At 49.7% G+C, this 15446-nt stretch overlaps 1 protein-coding gene across 1 annotated transcript in view; it reads right to left on the reverse strand.

The window, feature by feature from the left end:
* Positions 1-15446, reverse strand: part of GRIK5 (glutamate receptor, ionotropic, kainate 5) — a 49931-nt gene that overhangs the window by 17788 nt on the left and 16697 nt on the right. Inside the window, exon 12 of the mRNA XM_014531438.1 lies at positions 10117-10320. Coding sequence (XP_014386924.1) covers positions 10117-10320 — 204 coding nt within the window. The remainder of the gene's footprint in view (positions 1-10116; positions 10321-15446) is intronic.

The raw sequence follows: 15446 nt of genomic DNA on the forward strand, positions 1-15446 counted from the left end.
CCAAGGCATGATGAAGGTAAGGACCCTGCTCTAGTTGATCCCAGAATTCAGAACCACTCATGCTCTGAGGGGGCTTCACCTGTCGGCAGCTCCAGCCCCTCCTTCCACCCTCAGGGCATCTGAGGTCAGCGTGCAGGTGTGCGAGTCCTCCCTGCTCCCAGGGAGCCCAGAAATGAGAGCTGAATGATGAGAGGAGGGAGCGAATCCTGACAAGGTGCTCCTCAGCCAGCCCCGAGGCCCAGCGCCCTCCAGCCCCTACCTCAGCAGCCTTATCCCCCACCTCTGTAGGTAAAATGTTTGTGTCCCCTCAAAACTCATGTTGAAATCAATGTGATGGTATTTGGGAGGGGGCCTTTCGGAGGTGATTAGGGCACGAAGTGTAGCCTTCACGAATGAGATTAGTGTCCTTACAAAAGAGGCTCCGGAGGGCTCCCTTACCCCTTCTGCCAGGTGAGGACACAGCCGCCTATGAGCCCTCACCTGACACCAAATCTGCCAGCACCTTGATCTTGCACTTCCCAGTCTCTAGAACTGTGACAAATAAATGTCCACAAGCCACCTAATTTATGGTATTTTGCTACAGCAGCCTAAATGGACTGAGATACCCGCCATCTCACCCCACCTTCCCATGTTCATTCATTCATTCAGTTACCTGCTCGACATGTACTTGTGGAACACCCACCACTGGCTACTCACAGTTCTAGCTTTAGGAATACAGCAATGAATATATATATATGCCTAATATGCCAAGTGTCCCCTTGGGAGTTCGACCTACCTGGAGTTCAATCACTCGCTATGACGTGCACTGACCACCAGGGGACAGCACGGAACGAAGAAAGGCCCCACCGGCACTTGGCAGCCAGGGAAGGGAGGCCCGGGCTGGCAGCCAGTAAGGGACCTACCCATGCACGAATTTCATGCACTGGGCCTCTAGTATTAACATATAACATCAAGTAGCGACAAACGCTATAAAGAAAAATAAAGCAGGGCAGCACGATTCAGACTGCCATCCACCCCACTGCAGGGAGGTCTTGGTACCAACAGGAAGGAAGTGCGGGAGCCAGGCGTGAGAAGACCTGGGGAGAAAGTTCTGGGCTATGGGGCAGCAGGCACAGACCCTGAGGTGAGAAGCGACTTGCAGTGCTGGGTGTTTGGGGCAGAATGGGAGGCATGAAACATGCAACACAGCAGGACCAGGGCCAGGCAGGGTCTTGCAGGCCATGGTAAGGGGACTGGATTCTACTCCAAGGGTAACAGGACATCCCATCAGAGCATGATATGATCTGGCTCCATGAGAATAGACACAGGGGCAAGAATGGAAGTGTGGGGGGGCGCGGTTGGGAGTGAATTACAATGGACATGGAGATGCTGGGGGTGGGGCTAAGTGGTAGCAGGGAGAGGTGGTCAGATATAGATTTCATTCTGAAGCGGGGAGAGATTATTTTTTAAAGTATTTTTAATTGATTTTAGAGAGGGAGGACGGAGAAGGGGGAGAGAGAGAGAGAGAGAAATGTAACATTGATTGGCTGCCTCCTAAAAGCCCCTACTAGGGATCGAGCCCAAAACCTGGGCATGTGCCCTGACCCGGAATCAAACCGGAGACCTCTCGGTGCATGGGACCATGCTCAACCAACTGAGCCACACCGACCAGGGCCAGACAGATTCTTAAATGTTCCAAGTTCCTTTCAGGCTCCGCTCGTCTTTAGGACCCTCTTTCCACATCCTCCTCTTCCCCCTTCATTTCCCAGCAGACACCTATTTCTTAGAGGAGACTTCCTCCCCAAGGGGGCCCGACAGTAGATTAATCCTTACAGTGAAATCAGGAAGAATTCAAATGATGAGCCACCCGTAGAATGACAGGGTTGCTGTCTAACTGCCTAAAAGCCAACCAAACCACTTGTGATGTCCCCCGCCCCCAAAACCCGCCCTCTACACCAGCTCTGAGCAAACTGAGCTTCTGCTTTGCCGGGGCTCCCTGCCAGCCTCTGCCAAGAGGGGGCACTAGAGGGAGGCTGCAGGCTGGAGGAGGGAAAAGAAATCTGCTCCTTCCTGCCTACTCTCGGGTCCCCATCATCCTTTCTGCACCCGCAGCAGTGGTTCTTCCCAGGCAGCAGAGGAATCCAGTTTGCAGCTTCCTAACACTTGCAGAACCAGCCTGAGCTGGGGACGCCAGAGCTGGTTGTCAAGTGCAACACGCCCCACCCTTCAGAACTAGGGATAGAGCCACTCCCTGCCTTGCTTCCTCCATGACACTAGACAGCAAGGGTGAGGCCAAGTCCAGCCCACCTGCCTGGTTTTGTAAATAAAATTTTATTGGAACACAGCCACACCCATTTGTTTACATATTGTCTATGACTGCTTTTCCTATAACAGAACAGTTGAGTAGTTGTGACAATATGGCCCAAAAGCCAAAAATATTTACTATCTGGCCCTTTAGAGACAAAGTTTGCTGCCCCCAAGGCCCCCTTTTCTCTGAGTCTCCAGTAAGCTGACAACAGCCTGCCTAGGCCAGTGGCCAGCAAACTGCGGCTCGAGAGCCACATGCGGCTCTTTGGTCCCTTGAGTGTGGCTCTTCCACAAAATACCGACTTCTGCGCATGGGCCACAAAGTTTCAATCGCACTGTACGTGCGCGCCCGCACGTGGTATTTTGTGGAAGAGCCACACTCAAGGGGCCAAAGAGCCGCATGTGGCTTGTGAGCCGCAGTTTGCCGACCACTGGCCTAGACTCTCTGTTGCTTTTCCTATCCTGGCCCTTCCTTGTTTCACTGTCCGGGCTTTAATAAAGGTAGTACTCTCAAAAGAAAGAAAAGGTTTGCTGATCCCTACCTTGGAGTTCAACTTTATCCTCCCAGCTACTTAGTGAATGACTTGATTCTTAGTAAGTAATTCTCTACATTCCAATATCTGGCATGGCTTGTCCCCTGGCAGGATGCTGAGTGATACAAAAATGATGACACCCAGGTCCCATGAGTGCTCAGGCCACATGGCCACTCACTGCCCAAGGGCAGCTGTTTGGTCTCTAGGAGGGCCCAGTAAGGAGAAGAGAGCATGATTTGTTCCAAACCCTAGCCGTATAAGCTGTGAGTCACCTCTTGGTGGCTGCATTCCTGCCAGCACATCCCTGGATCTGCTAGGTCAGCAGTCCACGTGGCAGACCGGCTTGCACAGAGCCGGCTCCTGGCCTCCCTCACAATGAAAAGCCAAACGGGTTGTTTAGTAGGTGGACTGAAGTAGCACACTCAACTCAGACTGCCCAAATCGAAAACGCACACCAAACGCCGCCAGTGCCAGCCTCCAAGCTCTGCATTCCAGCTCGGTTTGGGCCCCTTGTCTGAGTTTCTAAGTTTTAATCTTTCCAACTTCTTCTCTTTTTTAAAATATATTTTTATTGATTTCAGAGAGGAAGGGAGAGGGAGAGAGAGATAGAAACATCAATGATGAGAGAGAATCACTGATCGGCTGCCTCCTGCAACGCCCCACACGGGGGATTGAGCCCACAACCCGGGCATGTGCCCTGACGGGGAATTGAACTGGGACCCTTCAGTCTGCAGGCTGATGCTCTATCCAAGCCAAACCAGCTAGGGCTCTTTCCAACTTCTTCCCCTGTGCCCTCAACCCTCAGCTTTCTTAGAGCTGCTATTTCCACGATTCCTTTGTATTTTTCCCTTTTACTCTTCAGCCAGCTGGTTAACAACTTTCCACCTGTTAACAATTCTTACATAGAATTCTCTCCGTTAAAGTAGCTGGTGCTTTTCGTCTCTAGACTGGAGCCTGGCCGTAGGCTGTCAGCAGTGGGTTAGGTTTACTCCACCCCCTTCCTAAGTGCTACTTCCTGCTCAATGGAGTGGGCCAGCCGACACTGTGTGGACTGTTGAGATCAAGTTCTCAGAGGCCTATGTGAAGACAGGAAGCAGGAGAGTTGAAGTTGCCCTGAGGCAAGACTGAAGGCATGGGTGTGCGCCTGCTTCCGGTGGTCCTGGGAAAGCCACGCAGAGAAAAAGCGTCTGCCAAGTCAGTAGCTCACACCAGCTGCCAAGGGCTGTGTTGACCTGCTACAGCAAAGACACTTCATTTGGGGCAACAACTGCAACTGGAGTCACCACCTGATTACATTTATACTAACCCACAGTCATTCTTCAAGACCCTCTGCCTTCTGCACAGACCAAACAGACCAGACGAACAGGGATGAGATCACCACCCCGCTTCTTTCCAGCCATTAATGAAATGGCGGCACTAATCACTGCAATTCCCCCCAAAGGATATAGAATTGCTCTTGGATTACTATCCTGGGAAAGATGGGAGTCCTAGGGGCTTCCACTTGGCTCTCGCTACCATAATGGCCCTGACTCCACAGGTCAGCTCTGCCAGCAACCACATGCATCTATCCCAATTATACGACCAAGACCTGGAAAACACAGGGTGGGTCCACGGGCCTGGCAGGCCCATTCTGAGTTGAACTTGGGCTCACACTCCATTTATCACCTGACCACATAAGCCTCGCCATGGTCCCCCAGTCAAAGCAGGAAAAGTCAGAAAGATCTGCCATCTGTAAAAATGGCAGGGGGTTGTCTAAATATCTAAAAGCCAATCAAAACCCTCAGTGCTGAGAAGGAGTCTGTTTAGAAACCGGTGTGGTCTTTCCAGGGAGCAGTTCAACAATATATAACCAAAGCCATATAAAGAGTCTTCCTCTTTCACGCACTCATTCTAGTCAGAGAATCAAACAAAGCTTTTGTGCATAAAGATGTTTGTTTACAGTTGCTTATAACAGGAAAACAACAACAACAAAATACCTGGAAACAACTAAATGTAAAAAAAAATGTTTCACTAATTATAGTATATCCACACAGGAATTAATAGGCAGCCACGTAACATCCTATTTAGGAGGAAACAATAAGATACCATTTTTAGCCTTTCAGATTGGCAAAGCTTTTTAAAAAGATTGATAATACCCATTGTTGGCAAGGGTGCAGGGATTTTGACATTCTTGTGCACTTTTGGTGGAAATATAAATTGGTGGAACCTTTTCGAACAGCCATTTGGCAGTATAAACTAAAAAACATTCATAGCCTTTGACCCAGTGCTTCCACTGCTTGGAATTCTTCCCGCAGGAACACACCCACAAATCTACAGGCCCAGCTAATGGTGGCATTGCCTATACTAGCGAAACCTGGAAACCACCCAAGTAGCCATCAACAGGGGGTGAGTTAAATAATGCACGCTCAGCGCACAATGAAATCCGTATTTCTCTACTTGAATTTCAAATAGGCATCTCAAAGGATCCATGTCCAGAGATAACTTATTTCACCGACCCCACCAAACTGCTCCTCTCACACCCTCCCATGGTGGAAACCAGCCTCGCCATCCACATAGCTGCTTCGGCCAAACCCTGCGGTCAGCCTCCATTCCTCTCTCCCCACTGGGTAGGCCTGACACGGTTACCACTTTAGCACGCACCAGCATCTTCACTCTTCCAAACGCTCCAATGGCCTTCTAAATGTACCATCCTGTTTCTACTCTTGCCCCATTATAGTTATTTTTCAAGAGAGTAGCGAAAGTGATGATTTTTAAATGATTTAAAAATTAAATCAAGGTTGCACATCCATACAATGGAAGATTATTCAGCCCTGAAAAGGAATGCAGCACAGACAGATGCTTCAATGTGAATGAACCTCGACTACATTACACTGAAAAAAGCCAGACACAAAAGGCCACATATTGGATGATTCCATTGATATGAAAGATATGAAATAGGTAAATCCAGGGAGACAGAGCAGATTGATGGTTGCCAGGAGCTTGGAAAAGGGGAAATGGGGTCCACGTAATAGGCATGGGGTTTTCCTTTGGGAGCGGAGAAAATGTGTTGGAACTAGACAGAGGTGATGGTTGTATAACACTGAATGTACTGCCACTGAACTGTATACTTTAAGATGGTTATTTTGTTACATGAATTTCACCCCAATAAGAAAAAGAAAAAAATTTTTAAATTAGATCACAGCACATTCTTTGCTTAAAACCTTCCAATTGCTTCGCAACACAATAAAATAACGTCCAAACTCCTTACCCACAGGCCCTCATGATCCGGGCTCTACTCTGGGACTTTGCATTCTCCCTCACCCACTCCCCACCAACCTCTGTGAGGGAGGTAATATCACCCCCTGTTTTAGAGGGGAGATTGAGCTCAGAGAGATGAACTGGTTTGCCAGGGATCACGTGCAACCTGAGGCTGGCTCTGCCTGGCTCCTAACCAGCTCACAGCTGTTGGCCGTGTGCCGTGTGGCCACCCAGACTCTCCTTCAGGATGGAGCACTCCTTGGCCAGCCGCAGAGTGCTGGTGGCCGACCACTCTCAGCTCTGGAGTGAAAGAACCCCCTCACCCAAGGTCCTGACCCTCCCTGATGACAGTCCCCTGCAATGATGAATAGGTGGGAGTATAAAGGCTTTCTCCCTTACCTCAGGGGATGCCTTCGACGGCCATCCCAGCTCCAGAGCCGTCCGAAGGACAGCTGAAGCCTGTTTATAACTGCATCATAGCTCAGTTCCTTCCTCTGCTCGAGCCTGCTCCTTCACTCCCTCACAGGGCTGGTTTCCCAGGGCACCCCAATATACCTCCTGCCTACTAGGCTCCACCTTAAAGTCACTTCCTGGGACCCCAACCTAAGACATCTGCTCTGCCTCGAGGGCCCGGCTGGAGGGCCCAGACTTTATCCTGCAGGCCCTGGGGCGCTACCGCTAAAGCATGCAAGTGACAGGTCAGATTTGCATTGTGGAAAGATTCCACTGGAGGGCAAACTGGAATAGGGGGGCGGGGAGGGGGGCTGTAGGCCAGTGAGGAGGATGTGAGAGGGACTGGGCCTGAATGCAGTGATGGCAGGGAGGCCGATTCCGGCAGTGGCCACTGGGTGGAATAAATGAACCGTAATTCTAGACTGGCTGGTGAGTCCTGCGCCTGGCCGGGGGTGACTCAGGGGATGCCGGTGCACCGGGCTGTCTTCCATCTGGAAGTCACTCATCAGCTCTGGGACAGCCTGTTAGGGTGCCAGCCCTGGCTCTGCCTGACACTAGCCGTGTGGCCTGGACATGATACCTTGGTGTCTCACTCTGTCCATTAGAGAAAACTGGGCTAATACCAGGCCCTCCTTATGGAGTGGCCATGAAAAGTCAAAGAGTTAACACATGTTCAAAAAGCTTGGCCAAGGGCCTGGCTGGTGTGCTCGCTGCAGGCTTCCCGAGTACCTGCTGGGTGTCTGTAAAGGGCACATGCCTTGGATCAGAACCACCTGGGTGCCCTGTCTATGTGTGTGTGTGTGGTGTGGGTGGAGGGGCGAGTCCTTTCACTGCTGCATCCCAGAGCTCACACTGGTAGGAGGGCAGTGATCCTCTGGGCCATGAGGAATTGTTAGGAGGAGGTAACACTTTAAAAGCTCCTGGCAAGTGGTATGAAGTCAACAAATGCAGCTGCTGCTGCTGTGAGGTTGGTGGGAGCATCTGCGCAAAGCTCAGCGCACTCGGCCATCCCACGGCAGACAGCTGAGCCTGGGCAAGGCCAAACCCCGCCTGTCTTTTGCGCTGCCAGCCTGCTCCTCCTCCAGTGTTCTCTCCCTAAATGTCATTGCCATCGCCCAGCTGCCCAAGCCAGAAACGGGAGGAATGCCCACGTCTTCTAGCCTATATCCCCCAGCCTGCACTCGAGCCTCCCCTGGTCTCCATCTCTGCGGCCCACCTCCCCGCTGGTCATCCTGCCCCCCTCCTGCTGCCCCCCACCCCACTGATTCTGTTTTCTCACTTAAGCCAGTTCAAACCCTGGGGGGCACATCCTGTGGACCTCCTTCTGAGAACCAAACTCTTTAACCCACTCAGAAAGAGCCAGGCCAGGCCTGGCCACTATATCCCCAGGGTATAGTTCAAGGCCTGGTATACAGTAGACACTCAATAAATGCTAGGTGGCTGGAGAATGGACAAATGCATGAATATATGTATGTGCTGGCTGTGCCAATAGAAATAACATTAACAATAATATGAATAGGGCACCTGTACACAGTACCCACCACCTGCCAGTCCTGTTCTAAGGCCCTACCTCGATTAATTCGTTTCATGTGAATGACAACCCTGTGTGCTAACACCTGTGGTTTTCCCAATTTTAGTTGAAGAAATGATGTTACAGGGAGGTTAAGTAACTTACCCAAGGTCACACAGCTACTATGCAGCAATGCCAAAATTCAAATGGGACTAAAGACCACAACTGCAGCAACTGATCTGTGCTATGCTCTCCCAGGTACCATCGCACCAAATTCTCCCACAATGCTGTGGGGCAGGCCAACACACAGCTGGTTAAGACTCTGCCCAAGGTCATGCAGCTGTCAACAGGACTATCCCACTATTTCTTTGTTGAAGAATGAACTGGTGTCCAGTTTAGTGACTTCAGTTGGGGGCAACTGCCCTGGAGTCTACTTATTTCTGGGGGCCTTGACTGATCTGTGGAAGTGGAGGTCATGCGGAAACTGGACAGTGGGGTGGATGCTAGGCACCAGCTGTCGCACTCCTCGCCTCCTGTCTCCTCAGGTTCTGGCTGCAGGGCCTTTAAACCACCTGGGGCAGAAGCTTTCAACCTGGCAGCCCGTGGAACTGTGCCTCGGGCCTGCCTGTGGGGTGGGGTTGGAGAGACCCAGGACCCCGGGGACACCCCACCTCCGCCTCTACCAGAGCAGCTCTGCTTTGTCCAGGGTTCTGAGGGCGCTTTCAATTGGAAAAAAGGTTCTGCAGTCAAAACAACTTTTGAAATCTGCGCCCTATGGGATAAATGTCCTTGTCAAGCAAAGTGGCCTTCTCAAGTCTACCCTGGTGACATTCAGGGGCTTTGATGCAGTGAATTCTGGGATGGAAAAGGCAGGAGAGTGAGAATCTCCAGTGCCCTTAGCCAAGTCCAATGTCAAGGCTGCCCTGACGGTTCACGGCCATAGGTCCTTGCTCTGCACACCTGCCTGGGTGTGCCCCAGGTTGGGGCCTGTTTGTCTCCCATGGCACAGTCCTGCCTCTGGGCATTTGCCCACAGCTTCTAGTGCCTGGAATAAAAAGAGGAACTATGTACGGGCACTCCTCTCTGACAAGCAATGTGTGTGGTGCTGTCCATTTCCTGTAGCTCTCACTGCAAACCTGTCAGATATCATTATCCCCATCCCGGGGAGGAGAAATTGAGGTTCAGAGAAGAGAAATGACACACTGAACACTCAAACCCAGGTTGGTCTAACTCCAAAATATTCTTTCCAGTGCACCCTCACCTATGACCTCTAGGGCCCTGCCTCTCCCTCCTCACCTTCATCCAAATCCTGCCCACACTCAGGACCCACTGGCACTTCCAGTGCGCCCCACTCTCTTATCCCCCACCTTTGCAAATGCCATTTCCTGAGCTCCGAAAACAATGCCCTCCTCCCTTACCCCCTTCATCTTTCTGACTCCACACCCTTTGAGTATCCACTTGGGTGTCACCTCTTCCAGGAAGCCTTCCTTGGATGCCTGGCTAGGTAAGAATCCTCCTCTAAGACTGAACTTCCCCCATCATAGCCCCAAGGGCTCTGTCTTGCGGTCATTTGCTTTTCTGCATTCTAAGGAGACACTAAACTCTTGGGGGCAGGATCAAGGTCCACTGTGCTCACCTGTGCTGCCAGCATGGTACAAAGACATAGTAGGTGCTCAACAAACACTGATGGAGCAGACTTGATGTCTGCAATGTGCCAGACCTCCTAGCAGGTGCTGAGCATAGCGTATAAATGAGGCACAGTCCCTGCTCTCCTGGCCCAAGCCCTGCCTTTCTCTCAACCTACTTGTGCTCTGCCTGCTTCCCACTCCACATCCCTTTCATTCGCTCAAACCTTTGAGCACCAGCTAAACCCTGGTGGCACAGGGGAGCATTTGGCAAATGTCTGGGACATAGGAGGTGACCCACCAGCCAGGCACAGGTGCACGGTATACCATGGGTGTAAGGAGCCCCCAGGGACTCATTCCTCTTCTGCTACGTGCCAGGCTGGTTCTGAGACTCCCTTCGCTGCCCCCTGCCACCTGCCGTTGCCCCACAGGCTGTGACCCCTTCCCTAGCCCTGGCCCAGAGTAGCCGTACCCGGTTGATGAGCTCGCCGACCATGCCCGTCCAGGAGCCGTTGGGCTCGGGTGCCCCGTACAGCCCGTCCTCCACCAGCCGCAGGCGGTAGCGGAAGCGCAGCAGCTCAGCCAGCTCCCGCAGCATGTCCACGCAGAAGCCCTCAAAGCGCTCATTTCCCGACAGGGCCTGGAAGTTGGGCCGGCGCATGACGTATGGGTTTTCCTGGAGAGGCAAGGGAGAAGGGGGGTCAGAGTCCGGCGTCTGGGGGCTGGGTCAGGATCCTGGAGCCCAGGCTGGGCAGCTAGATCCAGAATCCACTGAGTGGGAAACAGGCCTGAAAGCCAGGAGCAAAAACACATGGACCCTACCAGCCCCCAGATCACAGGTGCTGTTTTAATCTCCACCAGACAACCTGGCGTTCATTTGTCTCAATCTCAAATGCCTATGAGGGAGGCAGGCAACCTAAGAGTGAATCAGACTGGATGGAGGTCATGCTGAGCTGGAACAAGGTCTTTCAAATTTCTGACTATGACCCACAGTGAGATTCCTTTTATTTTGTAACCCAAACCACACACATATATGCGCATGTACTCACATGCCATAACGAGACTTGGTTCCACAAAACAGGCTTGTGCGGATGGCAATACACCCTGGTATGTTCCGCTCTGCTCCACATTTATTTTCCCCACAACCTGTAGTGAGCCACTGAAAACTGACTTCATGAGCCAGCAAGGGACCGAGTAGGGTCCCCACCAGGATTCAGCTCCAGCCCAATGCCACCAGGAGGGAGATGGGCATGAGATGTCAGATGGCCCATGTTGAGAGAATTTAGAAACCCAAGTGGTTCTGTAAGATCTCCTAATTATACAGGTTAGTCACAATTCAAATTCTATTAACATTTTTTAAATGCTGTGCAGGCTAAACAAACACCTGACAGTTTGCAATCTCTGGCCTAGAGCTGGTTCTTATGATGATGCTTATTTCTGAGGGATTTGAGCAAATTTTACTGACTCCCATCATGCCAAGTAAGTGCAAAAGCTGAGAGAATACTCCAAGTGCTGGTGGGACGAGGCCTCCGAAGATGCCCGTAACAAAAGGGACACTTACCTTGACATAGTCATTTTCTAAGTGGCTGTTTGTGTGGTATCTCTGTGGACTTAGGAACAAAAGGAGTCAGAGCTTAGGAAAGAGCCAGGAGAGCTCTGGCAATAACAGCCACGACAGTGAGCATGTGCTGAGCACCATACAGTCCCTGTGCTGCATGTGTTCTCAGGATTCTTTCCCTTTGACTCCTCAGTGACCTTTCATGGGAGGGGTTATTACACTTATTTCACACATGGGGAAACTGAGGCTCACAGAGGCTCACAATGTCACCTCTGTTATTCAACACATCATTACTGAGCTCTCAGGCAGACGTGGCTGCAATATTTTGCAGTTCTTCCCAGAGGTGGTGCCGATTTCCCCACCCCTTGGCTCTGAGCTGGCCTCAAGATTAGCTTTGGCCAACAAAATTCGTGCAAGTGATGCTGTGTGAATTCCAGAGCCGGGGCCTTCAGAGCAGCCTTCTGGGACCACTGTGTAAGGAAGCCCAGGCCCGTCTGCTGAAGGATGAGTGAACCGAGGCGCTGGCCAGCAGCCAGCACCCACAGCCACTCTGGACCTCCCAGCCCAGCCTAACCACTGTGGGCACAGCAGGCAAGGGAGGGCGGCAGAACTGCTCTGTCAACCACAGAATTGTGAGAAATAATAATTATTATAGTTGCGAGCCTCTGGGTCTTGAGGTGGTTACACAGGTAGGTACAGTGAGGCCAGGTCCTGTTATGAGCTCTGGATTCCAGGACTCCACAAAGCCCTTTAGCTGAGGGGCGACGACATGCAGGGAAGTTAGTGCTTTTTTCCTCTCGACCAAGCTGCCTTTTCAAATCCAAAACTATGGAACTGGGGGTAGGAATGTGAGATGCTACTAATAATAGCGGCGCAGCTAGTGTTTCCTGTGGGCTCGCTGTGACAGCTATTCTGTCAGCGTGGGAGGTCGGTATTATTACCTCTGCTTTAGAGATGAGGACACCGAGGTCCCGAGAAGTGAAGGAGTACGCGGCTGAGATGGACAGTCAGTCTGACTCCGAAGCTCTGCTCTGAAGCCCTGTGCTAGACTGAACTCAAGTGGACAGAACCCGAGAGCAACATGGGAGACCCCAGACATAGAGCTGGGGACCCAGGTCAGATATCAAAGCTGGAGAATAAAAAAATCAAGAGTTATCTAGATAAGCACCCACTGTTAGCTGGAAGGCTCTACTAAACCCTCTTCACATGCAAAGGAGGGAACAAGCTCAGGGAGGTCAAGTGTCTTGCCCAAGGCCACACAGCGGAAGCAGGACAGTGGGAAGGGGAGACTGGGAAGATCTGGGATTCAAAACCCAGTTGCTGTGGGGTCCAATCCCCTTGTTCCTTCCAGCAGGCCAAGCTGATCTCAGATTCAAGATTGAGGCACTTGGGTTGTGGATTTGAGGCCTCAGGACCAGGGTCTGGGGTTATAGGGCCAGAAAGAGGGCCTGTGCCTGTGAACAGAACTCAGGATCAGAAAACAATGCTGTAGGACTCAACCTAGAGCCCCAGACCGTCAGAACCGAGGTTCTTAAAGGAGCCTCTAATCCGAGGTTTTCAGGCTTCTTCAGGGACCTTCTGTGGAAGCACTGCAGACAGACAGTGGGCTGTTGCTAAGTCTGGGTTAAGAATTCATCCTACAAATGTCTGTGCACCTGTACACAAAAATGCAGGTCCTGCAGTCATGGCAGCATTGCTTGTAGTGGGAACAAAGACTGGAGCAACCTAATTTGGGACAGGTTTAAAAGACTATTGACGTCATCAAAGTATCCCAGGCAACTACTAAAATAACAAGTTCTCTCAGATCTATTAAGAGGAGAAAAACAAGCTACAGAATGTGTACAATATGCTACTCTTTGTGAAGGAAAGAGTGGGGACGTGCTTGTATATGCAGACCTTTTGCAAGGATGTGGCCTATGGGGAACTGGAGAGAAAAGGAGACTGATTTTTTACTCCTTATCCCCTCTTTGAATTCCATTTAATTTAGGTTTATATTACCGTCTGTTCCTCCCCCAGTTTAGAAGTTTGAATAGTAACTAGTAAAATATTTAAATTTTTTGAAGTATGACATTTAAATATAGGTGGAAATGCAAAGGGTCAAGAACCAAAGCACGCCCTAACCGGTTTGGCTCAGTGGATAGAGCGTCGGCCTGCAGACTGAAAGGTCCCAGGTTCGATTCCGGCCAAGGGCATGTACCTTGGTTGCGGGCACATCCCCAGTAGGGGGTGTGCAAGAGGCAGCTGATCGATGTTTCTCTCTCATCGATGTTTCTAACTCTCTATCCCTCTCCCTTCCTCTCTGTAAGAAATCAATAAAATATATTAAAAAAAAAAAAAAAGAACCAAAGCAATTCTAAAGAACATGAAAACCGGAGGACTTATCCATCAGATATTAATACTTAACTTAAAGATATGGTATGTAAGACAATGTGGCATGACAGCAAAGCTGGTCAAATGGATAGAGAACAGAATGTGGGAAACCCACACATGAGTGGATACTCAGTTATGACAAAGGTAAGACTGTGGTGAAGGGGTAAAGAATGACCATTTTGCCCTAGTTGGTTTGGCTCAGTGTATAGAACATGGGCCTGTGGAATGAAGGGTCCCAGGTTCGATTCCAGTCAAGGACACATGCCTGGTTGTGGGCTCGATCCCCAGTAGGGGTGGTGCAGGAGACAGCCGATCAATGATTCTCTATCATCATTGATGTTTCTATCTCCCTCTCCCTCTCCCTTCCTCTCTAAAATCAATAAAAATATGTTTTTAAAAAAAGAATGACCATTTTAATAAATGGTGCTGTTCAACCAAGTATATTCATATGGAAAAAAATGTATTCTGATCTCCTCACATGATACATAAAAATCAATTCCAGGTAGATTGTAGATCCAAATATAAAAGGAAAATTTGTTAATTTTAGAAAACAAATAGACTTTATGACCTTGGTCCAGAGAATTATTAAATTCAAAAAGAATTAACCATAAAGAAAAAAAACATGATAAAGTGAACTTTAGTAAAATTAAAAATATTTTCATTGCCCTGGCCAGTGTGGCTCAGTGGGTTGGGTGTCATCCCATGCACCAGGAGGTTGCCAATTCGATTCCCGGTCAGGGCACATGCCTGGGTTGTGGCTCGATTCTGGGTGGGAACCACACAGGAGGCAGCCGATCGATGTTGTTTCTCTCTCTCTCTCCCTTTCTCTAAAAATCAATAAACTATTTTTTTAAAGATAAAATTTCATCAAAATATATCATTGGGGGGCCTGGCCACTATGACTCAGGTTATGGTGTTGTCTCATACACTGAAAGGTTGTGGGTTCGATCCTTGATCGGTATGTACATGGGAGGCAACCGATCAAGGTTTCTCTCTCACATGGAGGTTTCTCTCTCTCCCCCTCTCCTTTCCTCTCTCTCTAAAATCAACTTAAAAAACATATTCTTAGGTGAGGATTGAAAAATATATCATGGAGGGGGTGGGGGGAACATACAAGTGAGAGGGCAAAGCAAGCTACAAAGTGAGAGAAGACATCTGTAATACATATTTCTACAAAGGACAGTATCCTTTATTGAAGGAATATATAAATAACTCACAAATCAATAAAAAGGTCATATATCCCAATTTTTAAAAAATAGTAAAAGACTTGAGCAGAGACTTCCCAAAAGATTTCCAAATAGCTAACAAACAGAAAAAGGTGGTCAGCCTCCCTGATCATTAGGGAAATGCAGGTGAAAACCAGAGTGAAATTAGGTCCTGTATATGCTCATCACTGGGGAAAATGAGGAGTAACTGAAATGCTCATTCTCACACTACTGGTGCGAGTGCAAAGTGGCACTGCCACTATGGACAACACTTCGGCAGTATCTCCTAAAGCTGAGAAGACCCAGCAATTCCACTCCTGGGTGAACACTGGACTGAAACGCTGTGTTCACCAGAAGGCATGTAGTAGGTGTTCATAGCAGGACTTTTCATAATAGAAAAACACTAGAAACAGCTCCTAAGTAAACTGTGTCACGTTCATAGAACAGAACATGTAATGATGAAACTAAACTACTCCCAACATGGATGAATCTCACAAACACATCAACAGAGGAAGCCAGACAAAAGAGGGAACATAGGGTATGAAGCTATTTACATGAAGTTCAAAGGCGGAAAAGCTAATCTGTGGTGATGGAAGTTGAGATGGTAGTTACTTTGGAGGGTCAGAGACCAGAAGGGACATGAAGAGGGCTCAGGTGGGAAGGCTGGTT

This window comes from Myotis brandtii, unplaced genomic scaffold (genome assembly GCF_000412655.1).
Source record: "Myotis brandtii unplaced genomic scaffold, ASM41265v1 scaffold803, whole genome shotgun sequence".
Taxonomy (NCBI): Eukaryota; Metazoa; Chordata; class Mammalia; order Chiroptera; family Vespertilionidae; genus Myotis; species Myotis brandtii.